General features: G+C 42.6%; 1 protein-coding gene across 6 annotated transcripts in view; it reads right to left on the reverse strand.

The window, feature by feature from the left end:
• The window catches only part of PCGF5 (polycomb group ring finger 5), a 122,432-nt gene that overhangs the window by 50,637 nt on the left and 44,751 nt on the right, over positions 1-27,044 (reverse strand). For 3 of the 6 annotated variants that reach the window (XM_070363774.1, XM_070363775.1, XM_070363770.1), the window contains exon 2: positions 5,146-5,440. In XM_070363774.1, the coding sequence (XP_070219875.1) occupies positions 5,146-5,257 (112 nt within the window). In that variant the 5' untranslated portion in view covers positions 5,258-5,440. Of the gene's footprint in view, positions 1-5,145; positions 5,444-7,616; positions 7,810-27,044 lie in introns of those variants that run through there. The other 3 variants (XM_070363772.1, XM_070363773.1, XM_070363771.1) reach the window with 3 other exon arrangements.

The raw sequence follows: 27,044 nt of genomic DNA on the forward strand, positions 1-27,044 counted from the left end.
ATTGCAGGCAGATTCTTTACCCACTGAACCACCTGGGAAGCCCCAGAATTACCCTATAGACATAGACATATAACCATAGTTAATGTGGACTTAGTTCACTAGCATTAAGTGATCACATTTAAGGAGAAAATGCATCTGCATTTAAATTTTTTACCTCGTTGTAAAATTTTATCCCTTTTTATCACATGCCCCTGACCTGCTAAAGGGAGCTGGGTGTTAGTAGGTGACGTAGGAGCCCACTTAAAGGCGAGGCTTTCATAGCCTCTTTTTTCTTCCCCCCACTGCAACTCCCTGTCAGGAGCTCGGGACATTCTGTGCTGCCATCTATCCCTCCCTCTCCCCCTTCCTTCCGACTGGCTCACCCCTTTTCTCTGTCCTCCACAGAGCTGAGTGCTAAGGACACCATGGGGTGCCTCAGTCAGTCGGCTGTCATCTTGATCTTTGTTTCTACATCCACAGGGGAGCCAGGCACTGTTAGCTCTAGAACTGCTTACTGGGAGAATGGCTGGGGGGAGTGGGGGGACAATAATCTGATTTGAGCAGGAGAGAAAGTGGAGATGCATGTGTAGAGTAATCTGAAAGAGTAAAGTAACTGCATTTATCTGTATCAAGGATTTTCAAAAAATACTCTTTAGTTCTCTCTCTGGCTTTCCATTCCGCTGCAACGTCCTGACACATATCTGCTATTACATCATTCTGTTTCACAACTGTCACTGCACCTACCAGCATCCACATTCATTTGATACATTCCTTAATTTGATTCCTGTTTCTTCACTTGACTAGAGAGTTCTGAAGGGACTGGGCCCAAAGTGTGACTTCGCTCACCAATAATAAAGCTTCATTTTCATATTTCAAACTTGAATAGTAAGAACAAAATCCTTCCGTTTTACTATGAGTTTTCATAATAAGAATTATTGTTTACCCATTCTTAACTTACAGTATCATAAAACTGTAGACTATGTACAAAGTTACCTTAGTAAGTTTTTTTTAAGCACCACAGTCAAGGTGGAAAGTGTTCTGGGGTACTTCAGTGTCACAGTGGACTTCTCACTTCCCTCCTGTCCCACTGGCCACCTTACTTCTCTATTGTATACTGATTCCAAATCACAATACCACTACACCTGTTCCACCTCAGACCTAAGAAAACCAGGTAACATCAAGACCCAACCAATGAGTAAGAAACACTGCTTTGCGGTGCTATTTATTCTATCAGTACAAATAGGGGGGTATTCTGCAAGTGAGAAAGGTTTTGCCTAAAAGCCCCAGTATAAAAACAAACAAAAAAATACACAGAAATCCAAGGACCAGAAAGTGCATAAAGTTTAGCACTCTGTAGAATCCTGAGGTCTCCTAAGACACTGAGTTGAGTGCCTGACTCCTCCATCATTTACTGCTCTGTGCTTCTGCGGATGAAAAAGGCCACACTTGAGTCTTTAATCACAATTCTGCCATGTTCATTCTCTCTCAGTAAAGGGATTCGCTGACTGCCAAGCAACTTCAGGCTAGAAGGACATAAGCAGCTAAATGGTCATCTATCCCTTTAAACCTTAAATTGCTACTGTAAACATAAACATAACCCTTGCTTATAAACTTACTGTTTAAATTTCTACAATCTTTTGTTTTCCCTTCAAAAAAGGAACATTTAAACCTGGATTTCATTATGTCTCAAAGAAAATGTTCTTTCAGAAGAACAGATATAAAATCTTTAGGTAGAGACTGGAGAATCTGCGCTTTCTCCTCTAAACACTAAGCACTCCCAACATCCACTAAATCTCTTCCTAGAGCTGGAGGGTTTTGCTGGAGACACGCAAATATAAAAACAATGTACTCATAATGTCTAATAGCATCAGAAGAAGCAAAACAACAGACTGTGGACAGTGTCTAGGTACCACACTTGGCATAGTGGGAAACTGTGAGACAAAGCCCCCTTTCTAAAGGAGCCACACCCAGGGGGTTCCTCCTCCAAAATGCATCCACAGTCCCTCACTCTCCCCTGCCTCCATTGCACATCTCATTACCCTAGCTGATGGCCTTATAATCTTTCAGTTGACCTGAAGTGATAGCCTCCTTACTCATCAGTTGTCCCTTGAACTGCCAAGGGCATTCCCACTCCAAGGCTATATACTTGCTTTTCCCTCTGCCTGGAATGTTCTTCCCCTATATCCACAGAGCTCAATCGCTACAGGAATTCTGTTCAAATGTCATCATATCAAAGACAGAAATCATGACAACACTAAATAAAACAACCCCAACTCTGCTATCTACAGTCCTATAGTTCTTTGTTCTTGTTCATGGCATATATTTATTACTGGTTTTCCCCTTTCTTGAGAGCAGAGATTTTTGATTACTTTGTTCACTGCTGTATCCTCTGTGCTTAGAATGGTGCCTAGCACACAATAGGTATTCAATAAGTATGTTTGATGCTGTTTAACTGATAACTAACTGTTCAAATGAAATAATGATAAGGGCAACAGTAAGCGAACATTTTAAGACAGTTTATAGTTAACTGGTAATTGAATAGCATGGGCCAGTAATACCAACCAAAAGTATACACATGCCCAGACCCTAGTCAAAGAGTGGAGTGGGAAAAGCTAGCTTAAAACTCAACATTCAGAAAACTAAGATCATGGCATCTGATCCCATCACTTTATGGCAAATAGATGGGGAAACAGTGGAAACAGGGACAGACTTTATTTTTTGGGGCTCCAAATCACTGCAGATGGTGACTGCAGCCATGAAATTAAAAGATGCTTGCTCCTTGGAAGAAAAGCTATGACAAACCTAGACAGCATATTAAAAAGCAGAGACATTTCTTTGCCAACAAAGGTTCGTCTAGTCAAGGCTATGGTTTTTCCAGTGGTCATGTATGGATATGAGAGTTGGACCATAAAGAGAGCTGAGTGCTGAAGAATTGATGCTTTTGAACTGTGGTGCTGAAGAAGACTCCTGAGAGTCCCGTGGACTGCAAGGGGTCAACCAGTCAATCCTAAAGGAAGTCACTTCTGAATATTCACTGGAAGGACTGATGCTGAAGCTCCAATACTTTGGCCACCTGATGCAAAGAACTGACTCACTGGAAAAGACCCTGATGCTGGGAAAGATCGAAGGTAGGAGGAGAAGGGGACGAGAGAGGATGAGATGGTTGGATGGCATCACTGACTCGATGGACATGAATTTGAGCAGGCTCCGGGAGTTGGTGATGGACGGGGAAGCCTGGTGTGCTGCAGTCCATGGGGTTGCAAAGAGTTAGACTGAGCGAATGAACTGAAGTGAACTGAGACCTTATCACAGCACCCACTAAATCTCTTCAGGTGGCATTCTGAAAAAGTCTATGTTAAAACAGCTTCCTAGGTGATTTTATTTGTTTTTTTTTTTTTTACTGTGGTAAAATGTTTATAACATAAAATTTGTCTTTTTAACGATTAACAGGTGATTCTATTCTGCAACTCTGTTGAAAACTACTGGCATAATAGTACGCAGAGGAAAGAACAGCTGAAGAGGGGGATTAAAGAAATGTCCCAGGTTATCTCAGTAAGAGGACAGCCCTTAGAGCTGAATACAGGTCTACTACTTACTGGCTGTGAGACTGGGCAGGTGACTTAGCTCTTAAGCTTCCACGCCCACAAATGAAGATAATTTCTATACCCTCGCTCTCCCCATGTCCCCTGCAAACTGCTTCAAGGTTACTGTAAGGTGAACAACGAAATCATGCACATACAGTATCTACTTCAGTGTATATAACAGGCACCAAAGAACTTACTGGAATTAACAGAACCAGAACTTACTGGAATTACTTTCATTGCAATAGGGAAATAAACTTGTATCGGCAAAAACACAAAAAGCAGGTGAAACCTAGACCTATGTGGCTATTAAAATGCCTCTTCTTCTACTGAAAGGACTGGTGAAAAATTTGGCAGGGGTTCCAAAGATATGATCATATTAGAACAGTGGGTCTCAAACTTGCACATGGTTCAAAATTACCTGGAAGTTTGTTAAACACAGATAACTTTGTTTTGGTGATTTTGGGGTGAGGCCTGATAATTTGCATTTCTAACAAGTTCCCAGGTAGCATTGAGGTGGTTGATTATTAGTCAAAGGGTACGAAGCTTAAATCATATAAGATGAGTAAGTCCTAGAGATCTACTGGACAGGATCATGCCTGCAGTTAACAATACTATATTGTACACTTAAAAATGTGCTAGGAGTGCAGATTTTATGTTGTATTCTTATCACAATAATAACAATAAACAAGAAGGTGAGAGCGAACTTCTGGAGGTAATGGATAAGGTTTGTGGCAGTGATGCGGTAATGGTTTCATAGGTGCATACTTATATCTAATCCCATCAAAGTTATACACATTAAATATGTACAGCTTTTTTTTTTAGATTTCCCTGGTGGTCTTCCTGGGCTTCCCTGATAGCTCAGTTGATAAAGAACCCCCACCTGCAATGCAGGAGACCCTGGTCCAATTACTGGGTCAGGAAAATCTGCTGGAGAAGGGATAGGCTACCCCCTCCAGTATTCTTGGGCTTCCCTTGTGGCTCAGCTGGTAAAGAATCCAACTGCAATGCAGGAGACCTGGGTTCGATCCCTGAGTTGAGAAGATCCCCTGGAGAAGGGAAAGGCTACCCACTCCAGCATTCTGGCCTGGAGAATTCCATGGAATGTACAGTTCATGTGACTGCAGAGTTGGACATGACTGAGTGACTTTCACTTCACAACTTTTTTATGTCAACCATACCTCAATAAAGTGATTAAAAGAAACCCACAGTGAATTAGAGTACACATATCCTTAAAAAAAAAAAATCAGAACATATTAATTCAGTAAAATTAAAAAAAAAAACAAACCTAAAATAGTTCATTAAAAAAAAAAAACTGTAACCAGTTATTTCTTATGATTTTCAAGACATTTTAAAGTCAGAAAAAGTCAACTATTACAATTTTAAAAAGAAACAAGAAAACATTCATACCACTGGTATTCCAATGAAAAGTTATGAAAATGAATTCAAAGTTAATTCTTAGAATATTCACTGTTTTAAAAGAAAAAATCTAGAGAAAACAAAAAAACCCAAAATGTGGTGGTTTTAAAAGAGCAAATGTAACCGAAAATTTCCAATAGGTAGATAACAAAAAAGGAATACTTACAGGTATGAAGGCATTCCGTCACTGTAGTTGGCTTGATGAGATACCCTTTACAGATATAGCAGGTGATGTAAGGATTGAAATCTTTCACCAAATGTTTCCTTTGGGTAGCCATTCGTGGTTAGCTAGGACTGGCTCTAGTAGTTCAGGCAAAAAAGGGGATTAAGTGGATGAAAGTCTGATCCCAGGAGCTGGTGTGGAGTTCCCAACTGGGTATCCCGAGGCATGAGAACTAACATCCAGACTTCTCATGAGATCGCTGGTCATCACTCCTTTTGGTGGTTCTGCTTTCCCATATCTTCTTCCAAAATAATTTTAAAAAGATGAGAAAAAGAGGTGTCAAATTCTTCATATTGGATTAATACCAGTATATTAGCAGCAAGCATTACATGTTCCAAATTGGGTGAAGAGGTGAACAGAACATTTCCCTCACTGTAATATTAATTTGTAAACCTGCTATGATTAATTCAGAATAATGACAAATTCATCTGATACTGAGGCTTCAACTATCACCTCTAAACAAATGACACCTGAGGCTATTAACTCGGGTTTTGATATCTTTACCTCTCCAGTAATGCATTTTAACTGTCTGCTTGACTGCTCTATTAGGAGTTCCTGCCAACACAAGCTGAAGATTCAAAATTGAAGTCATTATCCTCCCTATCAAAATGATCCCTATTTCCATTTTGTACTCCACATCAAGCCATAATCAAATCAAATGGGTGCCCTTTTCCATTCCACCTGCAGCAATGCTACTCAAATATTATCTCTCCACCTGCAGTCCAACTTAGATTCTACCAAGTTTTATTCTATTACGTTTGGAGCCCCTTATCAAAGAATGTCAGGGTCTCTCCTCTTTGCTCTGTAACAGAGAAATGTTTAAATTTCTCAGCTTGTCATAAAAGACCCTCCACAGGCTGATCTTAACACACTCTTCAACAGTCGGGCAAACTGAAAGGATGACTCTCTTCATAGTCCATTCTGCAAGTTTCATGCCCTCTACCCAATGAGTCCTTCTGCTCCTCTGTTGCTGCTGTTGTTTAGTTACTAAGTCATGTCTGACTCTTCTGTGATTTACAATTATCTTCATTCTTAATCTCCTCTATTAGACTGCAAAACCTTAAATAGATACCAGTCATAGTTAGTAAATGTACAACCTGGGCAATGTTACTTACCTAAGCCTTAGGGCTTTTTAAACTGTAAAATGAAAACAAGAATGCCAGCCTCCTATGGGACTTCCCTAATTGTCCAGTGGCTAAGACTCTGCACTCCAAATGCAGGGGGGCCCAGGTTTCCATCCTTGGTCCCAGAATAAGACCCCACAAACCACAAGTAAGAGTTCACATCCTGCAACTGACGATCATGCATGACGCAACTAAGGCCTGGTGCAGTCAAATACATAAGAAATAAAGAATGCCAGCCTCCTACAGTAGGGACGATGAAATGAGACAATATACATACAGCTAGCATACTATCAAAACTGAACGTCATTAATATTTTTTAAAACTTTTTTCCCCTCCAGAAATGTCCAGCATGGCTCGTCTACATGGTTGCTTTAAAAAGTTTTAAATGTTTCTTAAAACAAACGTGTCCTCTTAGAGAAGATGAAACATAACAAGAGAAAAAGATGGATATTTCCTAAGTTAATTCTGTAAACAAAAACCTTCTCCTACTTCTCATAGGTTAAGTATAAAGCAACCGAAGAGGTAAAAGGCATCGCTCCATCCTTCCATCGACAGACACTGTACCACTGAGTGTGTGCACAGAATAGGTTCTGCAAGTAATCATCGTATCTGCTCAAGGGGTCTGGGTTCCGGTCCTTAGCCGTGTATGATCTTCAGTAAGGCACTAAATATCCGTGCCTGGGTCTCGGCTTCCTCCTCTACACACCGGGATTAACGGCCCTGCCTTTCTCACAGGTTTGCCACAAAGCTCCAAAGTCTGAGAAAGTCCTCTGAAAGAGGACATGCACAGTCCCGACCGAGGGAGGCTTTTAGGATTGTAAGCCATAGAGCCCTATCACCACGGCGGTTAAAGGAAGCCAGCGCGGGCCGGGATTCGGCAGGCGCAGGAGGGAACTTTTCCGCGTCCTCGGCAGAACCCGGTAGCCACTGCCCTGGGCGGTCCGAGCACGAGTCGCCCCGCCCGCCTGGCAGGTGCGCGGGCCCGGGCTCGGCGGACGCGCCGCTCGGGCCGGGCCGGGGCTGCGCCGAGGAGGACGCGCCACCTCTGTCCGGGTCTGGCGCTTGCCGCCCTCTCCGCCCCCCGAGCGCACCGCGCGACCTGGAGGCTCCCAGACTCGGGCTGGCCACCCCCACCCCCGCCCCCAAGGGGCTCCCCCGGCTCCAGGCGGGGTCGGCCGCGGCAGGTGCCTGGGGGTGCCGCTCCAGCTCTCTGCGCAAACTTGGGCGTGCAGCGCGGGGGCGGCCGGAGTTCCGGCCCCTCAACCGCTCTCCAGCCAACCGGGTACCTACCCCGCGGCCGCCGCCGCCGCTCCTTGCCTCCAGTGCGCCGGCCTCAGAGGGAGGGAAAGTGAAAGAGAAACAGCGCCCGCCGCGGCCTGGCCGGTCCCCGCGCCCCGTCCGCCCTCCCCCTGCAGGCGGGAGCGCGCCGGCTCCGCGGGGCCACTCGGCTCGGGCCCGATAGGGCGCGGCGGGCCTCCGGGCCCAGGGCCGGTGCCGCCTCCAAGGGCAACTCCACCCCCTTCCAACCGCCGGCGCCGCCGGCCGGCCCCGCCCCCGCCACGCCCCCGCAGGCCACGCCCGCAGGCCCGCGCTCCTTGCAGGTGCCACGGCCGCCCCGCCCGCCCAGGTTCCCGGTAGCTTTGAGCAAATTCTATCTGTTCTTCGCCTCACCAACAGCCCCTCCCAGTTGTTTTCATCATAACAATGTCTGGCATATTTTCCCTGGCGGGTTTACAAGCAATGGTCAGTGTTGAGAATGAGTCACCCTGCGAGAAATTGTCTACTCAGCTGCGTCTTTCCCAAACCAGCCCCAAGCAGGCCACGGTGGGGACCAAGACCTATTGATTTGCACCTTATTTAAGAACCACTAAGGAACTTGGTGGACTTCTCAGGTGGCGCTAGTGGTAAAGAACCCGCCTGCCAATGCAGGAGACAGGAGAGATGTGGATTCGATCCCTGAGTCAGGGATCCCCTGGAGGAGGGCAGGGCGACCCATTTCAGTATTTAGAGGAGCCTGGTGGGCTACAGTCCATGGGTCGCAAAGAGTGGGACACAGCTGAAGCGACTTAGCACGCAAGGAACTTGGTTCTTGGGATGGAGTGGGTGTAGATCAGGATCACTGACAACTGTAAGCAAGTGGCAGAACCCTAGGGGTGGGGATGTAACTGGAAAGGTAAAGAGTTTTGTTTGCAAGGTTCCAAACAAAAAGACCCAGTTCTCTTTCTAGTGGACTTGAGAACTACAAGAGGCCATTCATTGCAAAAAAAAATTGATTCAAAAGCATACTCTAAAGGATTTCTCAAAGTCATTCAATCCTAATATTTTGCATTCCACAAACTTATAAATTTCTACTAAAACCAGTAGTTTGCTAAACATAAATTAGACTTGGTTCTTCCTTGCTTAGAAGACTGAAATCCAGTAATCCTAAAATAGCAGGCAAATCAGTGTTGTATCCACCAGTAAAACAAAAGTTCAAAAGAACATCCCAAAGGGTATCTGTCAAAGGCAACTTCCAATCTTGCGTGTTAGAAAGAGGAAAAGGTACTGCCATAATATACATCGTTTTTGCTTCTGGAGAAGTGAAAGCACTGATAGCTAAGGAGTTGACAGTACTGGGGGCGGGGAAATAATGCAGAGTATCTCCTTTACCTCCAATCGAGTGACCTGACTTACTACCTACCAGAGTGGAGATGGCTTAGTGGCAAACCAATGAACCCGATGACCACTCGTCTAGCAGCATACAAATGTTCAAAGATGCATTTCAGGTCAAAAATACACCAAGTGACAAGACAGCTTTTACAAAATATCCAATTTATAATTAAACTAAGGTAGCGTGAACGTAACCTTTAAAAATTACCATTTTAATATCATAGCAAGAGCAACAGATTTTCTGAAACAGTTTTCAGTGACCACATTTTCATATGCCTCAGAAGAACCACTTTGGAAAAGTATACATGCCAATTTCCAAGCTGGGATCAACTTCAGTAAGTCCTGGCAATAGCAATGAATATACGTCCTGTAAGATGACTTTACAGCTGCTGGACTACTCTGCAGATAGTTCATCCTGAAAACTAATTAAATACATGGATATGTGAAAAGTCATCCTATTTCTAGTGTATTTTTAAAACAAAATAAAATAAAATAAAATAAAAATAAAATAGAAGTAGAAGATACTATTGTATATAATGAATACTACAACATATGCACTATGACTTGCTATCTTCCTAATTTGCATCTGAAGCTGTTTTAAATGTATTTTTAAAGAATAACACTTAATGAAGTCCTGGGAGTGTAAGTGTGATTGGTGATCAACAGTGTGTTGTTCAGTCACTAAGTCGTGTCCAACTCTTTACAATCCCATGGGCAGCACACCAGGTTCCCACGTCCTCCACTCTCTCCCAGAGTTTGTCAAATTCATATGCATTGAGTCGGTGATGCTATCAACACTGCTGCTGCTAAGTCGCTTCAGTTGTGTCCGACTGCAGTGGCACCCCACTCCAGTACTCTTGCCTGGAAAATCCCATGGATGGAGGAGCCTGTTGGGCTGCAGTCCATGGGGTCGCTAAGAGTCGGACACGACTGAGCAACTTCACTTTTACTTTTCACTTTCATGCATTGGAGAAGGAAATGGCAACCCACTCCAGTGTTCTTGCCTGGAGAATCCCAGGGATGGGGGAGCCTGGTGGGCTGCCATCTATGGGGTCGCACGGAGTCGGATACGACTGAAGCAACTTAGCAGCAGCAGTAGGTTAAAAAAAAATTAACTTTTAAAAAAAGAAATAAAGAAACTTTATAAATGAAAGGAGGAAGGGAAATAATGAATACAGTGTACTTAGGAGTGAACTGGTCAGTGGTGATTTCCCATCAAAGCAGAAAAAATCACACAGCACTAACTTGTTTCACTTGATCACTGATCCAGACTCTTCCAGGAAACCACAAATAACTTGGCTCCTGACAACCCTTGGAACTACCTGGGGCTATCTGTATACCTAAGAAATGTTTTCATTACTTTATATTTTTAAGTATAGATTTTTATTTCAGTTAAGGCTGGGCCATAGATGGGCAATTCTGTACTGAAAAGTTAACATTCCTTTCTTGCCTAATAAATATAGCATCAGTGAACAGATGTTTAACAGCATAACATTTTTAAAAATAAAGTTACATCTTTATTTCCCTGAAATATTAAATAAGATGACTTTTCCATTATTGCAAATTATTTTATATACCTAAGTATGCTATTTAAGCTTTGAACATAGAATATCTCTGACATAAAACTACACTCTGTAATCTAAAAGTCATCCCACAGAGATTTTAGAAAATATTAAAATTTAAAGTGTCCTATTGGGTCTAAATGTATTTATTTTATGGCCATGGATATTACAGCTCAAAATCTATGACTGCCTAAAGTCAATGATGGAGGAATGGGAGGGAACACAGAACTGAAGGACTTCTCATCATCCTTCACCATCTTTTTCTCTTAATGTAATCAATAACTCTCAAGGACTCTCTCTGCTAAATGTCTCTTGAATCCTTCCACTTAACCTACCCTGGTTCATATCACCATCATGTCTACCTGTCATTACTTCAATGAACTCTTGAGCGGTCTTCCTACAGCTCTTCTCTGCCAAACCATTCTCCGTAGCACAGCAGAGGACCCTTTCCAACTGAAAATTTGATCATGCTGCTCCCTGATTTAAAAAAAAATCCCTTGTTCCTCAGATAAAGCCCAAACACCTAGTAAGCCCATCCCATAACCCTGTTACTTCTACAGCCTCTACACTGAACTCCATGCTGCAGCCATAATGAACCTTTTTACCCTCTAGCTAGGGATGAGCTTTATTCTTTCAAATAAGAATCCTGTCCCAATCCCATCTCAGTCCCCTCCTGACCCTTGCTAAATCTGCCCAACTTGTGTGTGTGTGTGTGTGTGTGTGTGTGTGTGTGTGTGTGTGCAGGTCTCCCACACTGCAGGCGGATTCTTTACCAGTTGAGCCACAAGGGAAGCATATATATATATATATATATATATCTGAGAGAGAACACACGACTCACTCTTCTTCTCTCAAGCCCCGCTCTACACTGAACTGTATTACCTGGTTAGCTTGTCTGAACCTCCTGCTAGTGTGCTGGCCCTGTGCATCTGTCCCTTGACTGTGCATCCCTAGCACAGTGGGTGACAAACAGCAATCACTCAAATAAATATTGACTGAAAAACTGGGTAAGTGCACACACTCTAAGACATTCTGTGTATTTGTGGGGAGGGAGATTTCTTCTTGAAGGGATCCTTACAAAGGATATGTTGTTCATCACCGCCCTCCAGAACTACTAATTAAAGTCACACCAAGGAGTAGAGAGAGAGACTAACGCACAGGAAACAATTATAGAGTAATACATCAGTTTTCATTCCAATCCCAAAGAAAGGCAATGCCAAAGAATGCTCAACCTACCGCACAACTGCACTCATCTCACATGCTAGTAAAGTAATGCTCAAAATTCTCCAAGCCAGGCTTTAGCAGTATGTGAACCGTGAACTTCCTGATGTTCAAGCTGGTTTTAGAAAAGGCAGAGGAACCAGAGATCAAATGGCCAACATCCGCTGGATAATGGAAAAAGCAAGAGAGTTCCAGAAAAACATCTATTTCTGCTTTACTGACTATACCAAAGCCTTTGATGGTGTGGATCACAATAAACTGTGGAACATTCTGAAAGAGATGGGAACACCAGACCACCTGACCTGCCTCTTGAGAAATTTGTATGCAGGTCAGGAAGCAACAGTTAGAACTGGACATGGAACAACAGACTGGTTCCAAATAGGAAAAGGAATTCGTCAAGGCTGTATATTGTCACGCTGTTTATTTAACTTATATGCAGAGTACATCATGAGAAATGCTGGACTGGAAGAAACACAGGCTGGAATCAAGATTGCCGGGAGAAATATCAATAACCTCAGATATGCAGATGACACCACCCTTACGGCAGAAAGTGAAGAGGAACTAAAAAGCCTCTTGATGAAAGTGAAAGAGGAGAGTGAAAAAGTTGGCTTAAAGCTCAACATTCAGAAAATGAAGATCATGGCATCCGGTCCCACCACTTCATGGAAAATAGATGGGGAAACAGTGGAAACAGTGTCAGACTTTATTTTTCTGGGCTCCAAAATCACTACAGATGGTGACAGACTGCAGCCATGAAATTAAAAGACGCTTACTCCTTGGAAGGAAAGTTATGACCAACCTAGATAGTATATTCAAAAGCAGAGACATTTGCCAACAAAGGTCCGTCTAGTCAAGGCTGTGGTTTTTCCTGTGGTCATGTATGGATGTGAGAGTTGGACTGTGAAGAAGGTTGAGCGCTGAAAAATTGATGCTTTTGAACTGTGGTGTTGGAGAAGACTCTTGAGAGTCCCTTGGACTGCAAGGAGATCCAACCAGTCCATTCTGAAGGAGATCAGTCCTGGGATTTCTTTGGAAGGAATGATGCTGAAGCTGAAACTCCAGTACTTTGGCCACCTCATGCGAAGAGTTGACTCATTGGAAAAGACTCTGATGCTGGAAGGGATTGGGGGCAGGAGGAGAAGGGGGTGACAGAGGATGAGATGGCTGGATGGCATCACTGACTCGATGGACGTGAGTCTCAGTGAACTCCGGGAGTTGGTGATGGACAGGGAGGCCTGGTGTGCTGTGATTCATGGGGTCGCAAAGAGTTGGACACGACTGAGCGACTGATCTGATCTGATCTGATCTGACACCTGATTTACTAATAAAGTGTTAAATGAAAGAGAATCAAATGACAAAATCTCCAGTTAAAAGAGGAAATACTATGGGTGGTCAAAAACTAGCCCTACATGCTTAAGATTTTGCCAGTTACAAAGATAGTGATAGTAAAGCAAAATACCAAAAACTATGGATATTAAAAATAAATGAGAAAGCCAGAGACAAAAAGAGAATTAAGTCAAAATACTAAAAGTGAGTACAGATAAATAGCATTAGGAATAGAGATAAGATCAGTCTGCTAAAGACTGTGCAACTTGCTAAATAAATATTTTAAAGTGCTTTAGTTAGATGGAGGAGCCTGGTTGGCTGCCATCCATGGGGTCGCAAAGAGTCAGACACGACTGAGTGACTTCACTTTCACTTTTCACTTTCATGCATTGGAGAAGGAAATGGCAACCCACTCCAGTGTTCTTGCCTGGAGAATCCCAGGGACAGGGGAGCTTGGTGGGCTGCCGTCTCTAGGGTCGCACAGAGTCGGACACGACTGAAGTGACTTAGCAGCAGCAGCAGCAGATACACTATGCTAAAGAGACAAACCAACCAAATTTACTTTTTTTACCCTTGAGAGGCAGATAAAACTGTTTGTATTTTCTTTACTGTGATGTCAACAGTTGGCTGGAGCAAGTTCTACTTCAACTGGAAGAACAGAGGTTGGAACTAGAATGGGTACAGACTGTATGTGAAAACTGGATTTACTCCAATCATCAGGGCTACCATCTTTTAAAACATCAGGATAGAATCACAACTGTTACTTTGAAAGGTCAGATTAAATCCCCAAAGATCATAAATGGACAAAGGACCTAAATACAGAAACTTAGAATATGTCATCAAATTTGAATGTAGATGATTCTAAGTTAGGAGTGATTATGGAAAAGTTAGGGGAATAATATTCTATCAAGAAAAAAAAAAAGGATATGAAATTCAATTGGGGCAAATGGAATATATAAACTTAGTGACAGAACATTCATACCAGAGAAAAGTAGGCACGTGAATTGAAAAAGTCCTAACTTTATAGGTAGCTGTGGTTTAGAAGAAAGGATACTGCACCCAGAGAGCCCGGTTTTTTAGTAAGGGCAAATCTCTTAACTTCCCTTGGCTTTATTTGCTTCCTATGAAAACTGGGACTAATATTATCTTAACCACTGGCGTATAGGGAAGATTTTCTTTATACTTGTGCATTGCTATAATGAGCATATATAAGATCAAATAAGTGAGAAAATTTTTTATAAATTGTAAACTGTAAAGGACTACAAAAATGTAAAGTTTAAGTAGGAACGGTGTGGACCACCAGCAGATGAACAGTACCTAGTAATTCTGTCCCACCCATCAAAGGTCCTGACAGTAAGTGTACCCAAGAATGTTTGTAGAATGAATGAGACACTCCTGGCGGGGCAATGGAACCACACACAGAATAAACTAAGGCAAGCGGTGGTCAGAAGGCACTCCCTCCTCTGAATTCAATACTCAACACACTCAATTTTTCAAAACAAGATGGGGAAACTTAAATATTTCACAAGCAATTCAAAGTAGTACAAAGAAAACTAGTCCCACAAAAATGCTTAGCAATTTGGGTTAGTTCAACATTGTAGAATGGGTATGTTAAATCTTTATTCACTCCTCTGGAATGAAGGCGTAGCAAAAAATGTTTTCCATTAAAGGGCAAATATTCCAGGCCAGGGTCATAATTAAGCCCTTATGAACCATCTCCAGCTACCTGTTCTCAGCTAACAAGGATTAGTAGGACTCTCAGTCTGCAGGCAGGGAGAACACACAGGAAGGGCATGAATCTCTGGTTAAGAGCTAACACTTTAGCAGGGTAACTGTGGTGTTGAAGACTCTTGAGAGTCTCTTGCACTGCAAGGAGATCAAACCATTCAATCCAAAAGCAAATCAACCCTGAATATTCATTGGAAGGACTGATGCTGAAGCTGAAGCTCGAATCCTTTGGCCCCCTGATGTGAACTGATTCACTGAAAAAGATCCTGATGCTGGGAAAGATTCAAGGTAGTAAGGGACGACAGAGGGTGAGATGGTTGGATGGCATCACTGCCTCAATGGACATGAGTTTGAGCAAGCTCTGTGAGATGGTGATGGACAGGGAAGCCTGGTGTGCTGCAGTTCATGGGGTCGCAAAGAGTCAGACACGACTGAGCAACTGAGTTGAACTGAACTATAAAACTGTAACACTCTGCTGGCTGGGAGGCCGGGGAAGCAGCAGGAGTAGGAAAGTAGATCTGAAAGAGGAGGATGTCAAAAAAAACAGACAACCCTCTTGCTTGGGCTTCACAATTCCATCTTGGACAAAATACAAAAAACCCTTTTGAAAACAAAAGGCAAATTAGTCTTCATACTGTATTCGACTACTCAAAGACTTAATGGCTAAGATACTGATTACTGTTTGGACAGGTTTGTGGAAATGCTAAAAGAAAACTGGCCTAAATTAAAGTGGGGCAAGCGGGGAGCGGATTAGCCATAGTATTAGATAGGCATTCTTAACTCATGACCTTCAGGGTGATAAACCCTAGAACAGTCTCAGCGGCTGTGATAAGTTGTTCTTGATAGTTCAACAAGAGAGAGACACTATTTGTCTTCAATGGTTCCTTAGTTTGTCTGTTGAAAGGAGTTCTCCCAGATGAGCGGAAAAATTCCTGCCGGTCATCAAACCTTCCTTTGATACCTTCTAAACGAGAAGCTGAAAAAGGTACCAGTATCAAAGCGTCTTTGATCAGATGATGAATGAGAAGACAAGGTGGCTGCACGGAAAACAGTTAACAGAGCATAACCCCACGAGGGCCAGCACTTTACCATTACTGCTGTATGCCTTGAATCAAGTCTAAAACAACATGGGACTTCCCTGGCAGTTCAGTGCTTAGACCAGGTTGGTTCAGATTCTTTGCTTCCACTGCCAGGGGCACGGTTCAATCCCTGGTCAAAGTTAAGATCCCACATGCCATGCTGTGTGGCCAAAAAAAAAAAAGTCTAAAACATAACAGACTCTCACTAAATATTTGTTGAACATGTTGAATGGAGGGAAAGGATGAAGGAATATACAAACAGATAAATGAATTCTGACTTCGCAACCAACTGCCTGTGTTGAAATTCTGGCACAATCTCATACTAGCTCTATGTTTGAGGGCAAAGAACTGTTTTCGGACTCAGTTTCCTCACCACTTAAATGGATATAACAGAAGTATGTAACTCTGAGGAGTTTTTATGAGGATTAATGAGATGATATAAGTAATGCACACTTATGCATTATATATGAGATGATATATGTGAGATTATATATGAGATGATATAAGTAAAGCTAACAAACATTTACTGAATTAACTTTAAGAATTTCCTATCTGGATGAAACAATGAACCATGGGATGTAATTTAAGGCCCGATGACAAACAAATACTTCAAACAAACGCCTTCCCACAATTTGCTTGCTTTTAGGAGCGCATGGAGGCAACAGTGAGTCGCCTCTTTCCTGCCCAGTGCCCCTCCTCCTCCTGCAAGAACTTTAAAGTAAGATTACTCTCTAAGTGGTAAATGGGTAAAAGATGGAAATCATGGCTTAACTTACTCATCAAGATGAACTCAAGAAACAGGATGTACACAGCACTACAGAGTTTTATGTAAAACTTCAACAGAGTGACCTGGGTATACTCTCGGATATTAAGTCGATCAGGTTACCTGGTCTAAGACAAGCGGTAGTGAATCAGTCAGGAAAAATGCTAGGATTTTCCAGTTTCTGTAAAGCACAGTTCTTTCAATTAAAAAGTTATGGATAAGCTAGTCACAAAGGACTTCACGGTGATAAACCCTTTACCAGTCTCAGAGGCGGTGATAAGTTGTTCTTGATAGTTCAAGAAGAGAAGTAGTCAAATGTAAAGAGACAGAAAGTAGAATAGGGGTTGCCTAAGGCTTGGAGCTGGGTGGATGGGCAGCAATGGGAACAAAAGGTTATTTAATGGGTACAGAATTCCAGTTTGGGATCCCAAGATGGAAAAAGTTTCAGAGATGGACAGTGGTAATGGCAGTACAATAATATGAATGTTCTTAATGCCATGGAACTGTACACTTAAAAAAGACTGAATGGTAAAATTTGCATTATGTTTATTTTATCATAATGTTTTAAAAGTTTTGGGAATAAAAATCTTCCTTTTTTAAAAAAGGAAAAAGATGTCACCAGCAAACAGTAAGACCCTTGGCAACTCACTTCATGAGCCATAATCAATGGCTCACTTCATGATCCATCTATAAAACCACTTTAGACTTGGGATGCATCATCTCTAATTGGCCTTGAAGATCTTTAATAACGGTTATACAATTTGGGAGCATTACCTAGAGCGAACTGCATCTGTAATGGGTCAGGAGGGAACATTTTAGGCCTTGTGGGCCATGTGATTTCTGTCACAACCACATAACTCTGCCCATACAGGGCAAAGGCTGCCAAAGACGGTATGTAAACAAATGGATGTAGCTATCTTCCAATGAAACTTTATTTAAGAAACAGGCAGTTAGCCAGATGTAGCCCTCGGGCTACAGTCTGCCAGCTCCTTACCCACAGAACATCTCTGTGACCCTGCATTTTGCCATTGTTGTTTAGTCACTAAGTTGTGTCCAGCTCTTTTGCAACGCTATGGACTGTAGTCTGCAAGGCTCCACGAATAGATAATACCAACTAAAAAGTTCCCTATATCCCAAGGTTGAAAACTTCTATAGTTTCAATAAGCTTTTGATGACAGTCTCAAACCAAAATGGTTTTAGTGCAACATCTTAAATCAAACTTTCCGCTTTCTATTTTCCAGGAATGAGTAGGATACAGTGGCTAAACTACCAGAAGGGAGTCATCCTCATCACTATTATCATCATCAAACAGCAGGAGAGTTAGAAACAATCTTTTATTCTTCTTTGTAAAGATTTGCATAATCTGATATTTCTCCTTAGTCATGATGGAGAAAGTTTACCAACAAAGAGAAGAAGAATATTAAACAAAAACATTCTCTCCTGTTTGCCAAAGAGCAGGGCTTAGTCCCTCACCTCTGACTTCAAAGCACCAAACAGTCATGGTGGCATTTAAAGAGAAAGGATTTCCCCATTCTACCTGGGATTCTAGGGTGCTGATCTAAGACAAAACACTGGATTTCGAGGGGTAAGCTTTCTGCTTGCACTGATGGACAGAGCTGCGAGCTGGCCTGACCTGGGGAAGCATGCCAGAGTGTGTGTACATGTCATCTCCAGCCTCAGTAGCCTGGACCCTGGTCTCAGAAGGATCCCTGAATGACAGGATGGTGAGCATTCACCTTCCCATCTCCATAGACCTTTGAAGGACAACAGCTGCAACGAGAGACAGGACATTTGAAATCAGGATACTGTGTCTATGGGAACTAGATCTGGCCTCACAGCCTAAGGAGAGGAGAGATGCTTCCATTTCTACAGATGCTAAACAGAGAAATTTACACAGCCTGAGTACTGAGGATACTTGCCCCCCTGAAGATTTCTGGACAAGTGTTGCACGTAAATCAAGAAGGATCCGTGAATGGGGGAAAGAGTTGCAAAGTACTTTTCACACGAGTCATCAAGACTGAGCACCATTCACTCCCTACATTGTAGAATTACAAAAGGGGATGTTTTGACATTAGATCATGTGAATGCTGGCATTTTAATTTACCAAACTAAGAACACTGCAAAGTCCAAGGAAGAGATGTAATTACATGTATTTGCTTATGCTTTTAAGAGGTAAATTTTGTCAAGAATTGTTCTTGATTTGAACAACTTACAATGGTGTTTCACTTCTTAAAATTTCAGAGGATGATACTTATCATGAATATTGACAAGGAAGTTAATTGGAATATGATGATTATAAATTAGCATGTCACCATTTCCTTTACAGTGGAGTTCCTGAACAATTTGTTCTTTAACTCTCTTTACCAGTGAAGTCTGAAGTTTTAAGTGAAGTACTCACTTCTACTGGCAGAAGAAACAATTTCTGTAATTAGAAACTGAATTTATTAGCACAGGCATGAATACTTGTATGAAGTCATTATATAAGTTAGTTAACTTCAGAAGTATCCAACAATAAACACCAGTCATTAATAAAACCGGATACATAGAATTTAACTTTTAAAAGTTGATATTTATAATATCCATACTCAACAACAATGTAAATATTTCTCACTTTTATACTTTACTCATTAACCTCATTATTTAAATATTCCACATTAAGGGTTAAATATTACATGTTATATATCTGCACAGATTTCTTCTAAATGCCTGCTAAGGGTTGAATTGTATGCCCCAAAATATACACATAAAAAATACAAATATAAAACTCTCTACTTTTATATTTTTCTGTGAATGTGACTTAATTTGGAGAAAAGGTCTTTGAAAGTATCACCAAGTACAATGACAAACTAGAGTAGCGGGGTTCTTAATTTAATATGACTCAGTTCAGTTCAATCGCTCAGTTGTGTCCACCTCTTTGTGACCCCATGGACTGCAGCACACCAAGCTTCCATGTCCATCACCAACTCCCAGATCTTGCTCAAACTTATGTCCATCGAGTCTGTGATGCCATCCAACCATCTCATCCTCTGTCGTCCTCTTCTCCTCCCGCCTTCAATCTTTCCCAGCATCAGGGGCTCTTCAAATGAGTCAGTTCTTCGCATCAGGTGGCCAAAGTCCTGGAGTCTCAGCTTTAGCATCAGTTCTTCTAATGAATAGTCAGGACTGATTTCCTTTAGGATGGACTGGTTGCATCTCCTTGCAGTCCAAGGGACTCTCAAGAGTCTCCTCCAACACCATGAGAGTCCCCTCCAACACCACAGTTCAAAAACATCAATTCTTCATAGTCCAACTCTCACATCCACACATGACCACTGGAAAAACCATAGCTTTGACTAGACGAACCTCTGTCAGGAAAGTAATGTCTCTGCTTTTTAATATGCTGTCTAGGTTGGTCATAACTTTTCTTCCAAGGAGCAAGCATCTTTTGATTTCAAGGCTGCAGTCACCATCAGCAGTGACTGTGGAGCCCAAGAAAATAAAGTCTGTCACTGTTTTCTGTTGTTTCCCCATCTATTTGCCATGAAGTGATGGGACCGGATGCTATGGTCTTAGTTTTCTCTATGTTGAATTTTAAGCCAATGTTTTCACTCTCCTCTTTCATTTTCATCAAGAGGTTCTTTAGTTCTTCTTTGCTTTCTGCCATAAGGGTGGTGTAATGTGAGGTGTGAAGTCAAGTGGGCCTTAGAAAGCATCACTACGAACAAATCTAGTGGAGGTGATGGAATTCCAGTTGAGCTATTCCAAATCCTGAAAGATGATGCTGTGAAAGTGCTGCACTCAATATGCCAGCGAATTTGGAAAACTCAGCAGTGGCCACAGGACTGGAAAAGGTCAGTTTTCATTCCAATCCTAAAGAAAGGCAATGCCAAAGAATGCTCAAACTACCGCACAATTGCACTCATCTCACACACTAGTAAAGTAATGCTCAAAATTCTCCAAGCCAGGCTTCAGCAGTATGTGAACCGTGAACTTCCTGATGTTCAAGCTGGTTTTAGAAAAGGCAGAGGAACCAGAGATCAAATTGCCAACATCCACTGGATAATGGAAAAAGCAAGAGAGTTCCAGAAAAACATCTATTTCTGCTTTATTGACTATGCCAAAGCCTTTGACTGTGTGGATCACAATAAACTGTGGAAAATTCTGAAAGATGGGAATACCAGACCACCTGACCTGCCTCTTGAGAAATCTGTATGCAGGTCAGGAAGCAACAGTTAGAACTGGACATAGAACAACAGACTGGTTCCAAATAGGAAAAGGAGATCGTCAAGGCTATATATTGTCATCCTATTTATTTAACTTCTATGCAGAGTACATCATGAGAAACGCTGGACTGGAAAAAACAAGCTGGAATCAAGATTGACGGGAGAAATATCAATAACCTCAGATATGCAGATGACACCACCCTTATGGCAGAAAGTGAAGAGGAACTAAAAAGCCTCTTGATGAAAGTGAAAGAGGAGAGTGAGAAAGTTGGCTTAAAGCTCAACATTCAGAAAATGAAGATCATGGCATCCGGTCCCACCACTTCATGGGAAATAGATGGGGAAACAGTGGAAAAAGGGTCAGACTTTATTTTTCTGGGCTCCAAAATCATTATAGATGGTGACTGCAGCCATGAAATTAAAAGATGCTTACTCCTTGGAAGGAAAGTTATGACCAACCTAGATAGCATATTCAAAAGCAGAGACATTACTTTGCCAACAAAGGTCCATCTAGTCAAGGCTATGGTTTTTCCTGTGGTCATGTATGGATGTGAGAGTTGGACTGTGAAGAAGGCTGAGCACCGAAGAATTGATGCTTTTGAACTGTGGTGTTGGAGAAGACTCTTGAGCGTCCCTTGGACTGCAAGGAAATCCAACCAGTCCATTCTGAAGGAGATCAGCCCTGGGATTTCTTTGGAAGGAATGATGCTAAAGCTGAAACTCCAGTGCTTTGGCCACCTCATGCGAAGAATTGACTCATTGGAAAAGACTCTGATGCTGGGAGGGATTGGGGGCAGGAGGAGAAGGGGGTGACAGAGGATGAGATGGCTGGATGGCATCACTGACTCGATGGACGTGAGTCTCAGTGAACTCCAGGAGTTGGTGATGGACAGGGAGGCCTGGCATGCTGTGATTCATGGGGTCGAAAAGAGTCAGACACGACTGAGCAACTGATCTGATCTGATCTGATCTGATTGATATTTCTCCCAGGAATCTTGATTCCAGCTTGTGCTTCATCCAACCCAGCATTTTACATGATGTATTCTGAATATGTTAAATTAGAAGATTGACAATATACAACCCTGATGTACTCCTTTCCCAGTCTGGAACCAGTCTTTTGCTCCACGTCCAGTTCTAACTGTTGCTTCTTGACCTGCATACAGATTTCTCAGGAGGCAGGTCAGGTGGTCTGGTATTCCCATATCTTTAAGAATTTTCCACAGTTTGTTGTGCTCCACACAGTCAGAGGCTCTGGCATAGTCAATAAAACGGGAACTCTCTTGCTTTTTCTCTGATCCAACGGATGTTGGCAATTTGATCTCTGGTTCCTCTGCCTTTTCTAAATCCAGCTTGAGCATCTGGAAGTTCATGGTTCCCATACTATTTAAGCCTGGCTTGGAGAATTTTCAGCATTACTTTGCTAGTGTGTGAGATGAGTGCAATTGTGCAGTAGTTTGAACATTCTTTGGCATTGCCTTTCTTTGGGATTGGAATGAAAACTGACATTTTCCAGTCAGAAAAGGTCTTTGAAGGTATCACCAAGTACAATGAGGTCATACTAGAGCAGTGGGGCTTTTGCTTTGAGAAACCCAGGGATGGGGGAGCCTGGTGAGCTGCTGTCTATGGGGTCGCACAGAGTCAGAGACGACTGAAGCGACTTAGCAGCAGCAGCGGCAGTGTGTTCTTATAAGAAGAGGAGACAGACAGACAGGGAGAACATCACATGAAGACACAGATGCACAGAGAGAAGATGGTCATGTGACGAGGGATGCAGAGACTGGAGCAGTGGCACCTGAATGGCACGTTTCAGGGGAGGGGAAATTCTCTCCAGGGATGTTTCCACCAGAGGGGACTATAACTCAGCTACCACCGGGTTCAAGAAGTTAAGGACACTGATCACATTTAAGATGATGGCTACAGGAAATGAGAGAGAATTTGTTCAGGCACAGATAGAAGGATTTTTAACCCAGCACTGAGAATCCAGTTGAACTGGATACTGTATTTCTGGCAGTACTGATTTGCAGACAGCCATGATGGAAAAACAGATGAATGGACTCACCAAAAGGCTAACACGTGTGGAGAAACATGTGGTGTATGAATGGAGCTGAGAGAAAGCTAAGGGAAGGGTAGTGAATCCCCATTCATATTATTATTAATGTAATTTCCCAAGTGTATAAGCCAAAACGGTTATTTTAAAACTGAGTTATATTGTACTTAACTCGAGATATTCTTTTGGATCAGTTCAAAGGAATCTGACATAGATTAATACTTACAATATCTGGCATAGAACTAATTTGTACTACATATAGCCACACAGTTACAGAGATTACTTTATACATATATACATTAACATACATGTATACATATATGTGGACTTCCCTGGTGGCTCAGACGGTAAAGAATTCGCCTGCAATGTGGGAGACCTGGGTTGGATCCTTGGGTTGGGAAGATCCCTTGGAGGAGGGCATGGCAACCCACTCCAGTATGCTTGCCTGGATAATCCCATGGACAGAGGAGCCTGGCGGGCTATAGTCCATAAGGTGGCAAAGAGTTGGACATGACTGAGCGACTAAGTACAAATCACATACAAATATGCACTCACCCATATGCATGGTATATTTTAAGGACTGCATAAGCTAGGAACTAAGGAGATGTATTTCTTCAAACATTAGAGTCATATTCACTTTTAACTGATTATCTCATGTTTCATTAGACACAAATATCATCAAGACTGATTTGCAACTGGTGGTGTCAGTTGACGTCTTGCATTATATTTGGAGCGCTATACCATGGCTACTGGCATTTGTAAACCCTGATCCTGGAAACCCTTTGAATTGCACCTAAGAACACTCTCTACCACATATGCTAATATCTATAATATTTAGAATAAAAAAACAGACAAGCAGCACTTGTCTGGAGGTAAAGTGTTGTACGAAACAAGAATGTGAGTGTTTGTAGTGTTCTGCTCTGAAGATGCCGTTTCTTCATGAGGTGCAATGTTCATGCTGTAGGTTTTTTCATATAGTTTCTACCACGAAGACAGGACTGAAGTGCAACTTTTTTTTTCATATTTTTACAAAGAGAGACCACATCAAGCTTAGAAAAAAAAAAGCAAACTTCCTACTACATCAATGAATTCAGCTGACTTTCAGCTACATTTTTTATAGTTCAAAGAAAAGCTTCAAGAAAAGGTATGAAATAGAATTGTTGTCATTATATAGGGATCTGCCTTCCATGATCTTACCCACCCAAAGCATAAAAGCAGACAGAAGTAGCATGCATGAGTCGCTGCAGTTAGACAGTACAATTCTTTTAGGGATATTCACAGTTACTTTCCATTTTGATTATTCAGTTCTCTATCTCATCCCTGTCAGTACAGCAGCCTCTGGGTACACAGTATAAAATATTAACCAAGAAGGAGGGAAAAAAAGCAAATAAACTTCCAGTTACTTCTGGTCCAATAATTCATTTCCTCTGACCAGCATAAGAGTGTTCTGTGCTGTTATGGGACACTGCCACTTACTCTGACCCAGTCATTTCTGAGTGACTGCCAAGCATGATCTTTCCTAAAAATCTGTGGAATGGAGATGGCGGTGAAAACAGAATGGCCTCACTTAACACGTCATCCTCCATACATTCATATGCCTTCTTGTACGCAAAGGCTAGAATTTTAGTAACACCTTTAAAATCCTATCTCAGACTCCATCTAGGCAAAAGGCAACTCCATGAACCCTCCTCAAATGTCACTCAACCCGAATCAGCTTTCTAAAGCCACTAGTTGTCTCCTTGCTCAACAAAGAATGATGTAATGAGCACTCCCAAGTACTCAGCACTGTGCTAAGTGCTTTATGATTCTCCTATTTCTTAACAGCGACCCTGTGAGATAAATAAACTCATGGCCTCGTTTAACAGATGAAGCCATGGCACACAGAGCTTGCATGACAATCAGGACCATACAGCACACGATGGATGGAAGCAGGTGTGGGACCAGCAGGGCAGTTCTAGGACAGCCCCTGTGCTACTGGACAACCTTCCAGACCCCTTGGCTCTGTATAAGCACAGTGCTTCTGGGGCCCAGAACCAGACAAGCTTCATCACCCTAGTTCCACTCTCCAACACAGCACCTCTCCTCCACAGCTCAAGCGGACTTCTCACCGTCCCGCAAACACAATGTGAAAACCAGCCCCTAACCCTGGCTTATTTATAGCACTGCCCACCACATGGAATGCTCTATTTCCTCCTTCTCACCCTCCAGGAAGGCCAACTGAAATTCTACATCTTCTCAAACTATTCCTTTTTCCAGCCTTCCCACCTCTTTTGAGTGCCTCTGCTCTGAGAACTGCTGGAGCTCTGTGCACCTGAATACTAAAAGAGTTCAGGATGAGTACTGATGTTTGTTTGGTGTTTATCCAGTCTACCAGGTCAGGCAACAAACACCCTGGAGTCAGGGACACCCAGGACCCAGCACATGTCTGTGAGCTGAGCAGATGCTCAATCATGCTGGCGGAATGTATGACAATCTCCCAGAATACTGTAGGTAAAATGAACGCGGCACACCGTCGTGACACTTGGGCCATCACCTCAAGACTTCTGGGGTAAAAGTTAAGGCGCACATAACATCCAGAGTATTCCTCAACTGGACAACCTATTTCCCCAGCTGATCACACCAACTAAGCAGGCATTTCTGTGTTTGGATATCACCAGTCCATGCATATGCGAGTGTAAACAGCCAGGGACTGACACTCGAGCACTGTTCAAACACAGCACTGGAAACAGAATGAGGCATCCCAATTTGTTGGAATCAAAATGATGTTCTGAAAAGGCTGATAAGATGGCAAATGAAAATAAAATGCACTCAGCTGCCATTCTTTTCGGCTCTGGTTCATTTATGTAACAAACACTTCCTAGGACCTGCCCTTTAAATACTCTTTGGGGGCACTTTCAAGGATGCCGCCGTGGTCTGGCAGAGGTTTTTCTGAAGCACCTCGTCTGTCTGAGAATTTTTCAGTGTCAGGATGAGCTATTTATTCTTTTACATTTGAATGAGGTGAAACCTGTTCTCTGAGTACCATCGGAATTCAAATACAGTTTTGAGAAGTCAAAAAGATACACAGAGATCTGGGTCAGAATCTGAAGCATTTCTGACTTTCAGTGAATTTTTTTTTAAGAGCAACTCACAAGAGAGAGAAAGGGAGGGACCAAATAGCAGAGAGCAGGTGTGGTCTAATCAGTACCAGGTGTCTAGCACGAGGCAGTGCGGCAGCCTCTCTGCTCTCCACAGGGCCCTGGCACCCAGCCACAGTCACGTCCCTGAGCCCCCTCACAGTGGCCCACACAGACCGCAGGCTCCGATGTCCCTGTGCTTCTATGGCAATGAGGAGCCTCTGTGGGACAATCATCTCTTACTGGGCTAAGCCAATTATACAGCTTGATAGCAGAAATCTTCAGGTGGCAACCTCTAAAAAAGAACACTGTTTAAAGGGTATCTACTTGTTGATGTGGCTCAGCAGTAAAGAATCCGCCTGCCAATGCAAGAGACTCGGGCTCAATCCCTCGATCAGGAAGATCCCCTGGAGAAGGTAATGGCAACCCACTCCAGTATTCTTGCCTGGAAAATTCTATGGACAGAAGAGCCTGGTGGGCTACAGTCCACCAGGTCGCAAAAGAGTCAGACACAACTTGGTGACTAAACAACAACAACTTGCTGATGCATCTTTCTAGGAGACTGCCAGATTAGCTTTTAGATACAGTGTAGCTATATTAAACACCCGTCTGGAATACATATATTACTCAGAGGGGGAGGACGAACTCCCTACCAACTTCATGCAGTTCAAGGAGCACATGAGTAAATGCTGTGACCATGGGATGAATCATAAGAAAAAGGGCACTTTCTGGCACTTAGCTGCTGGAGCAGCAGGTAGATACTATACAATAAGGGGAAGAGGACCAAGCACCTCTCAGCAGGGAGGTGAGGGCCAGCCTTCTGGGATAAGGAGGGAAGCTAAGGGAGAGCCCTGGGACATAGGAAGTCGTAAATCATTCATAGGTCAGAAGGTGCCCAAGCTTTTCTGAAGTCTACTACTATTATCATCTGTGAGATGACTTGTGAGAAACAGCAAAAGGTACAAATGGTAGAGATTCAAACAAACAAAAACAAACACTCATTTTGTAGATCTTCTGAACTCCCT

Source organism: Bos mutus, chromosome 26 (genome assembly GCF_027580195.1).
Source record: "Bos mutus isolate GX-2022 chromosome 26, NWIPB_WYAK_1.1, whole genome shotgun sequence".
NCBI lineage: Eukaryota > Metazoa > Chordata > Mammalia > Artiodactyla > Bovidae > Bos > Bos mutus.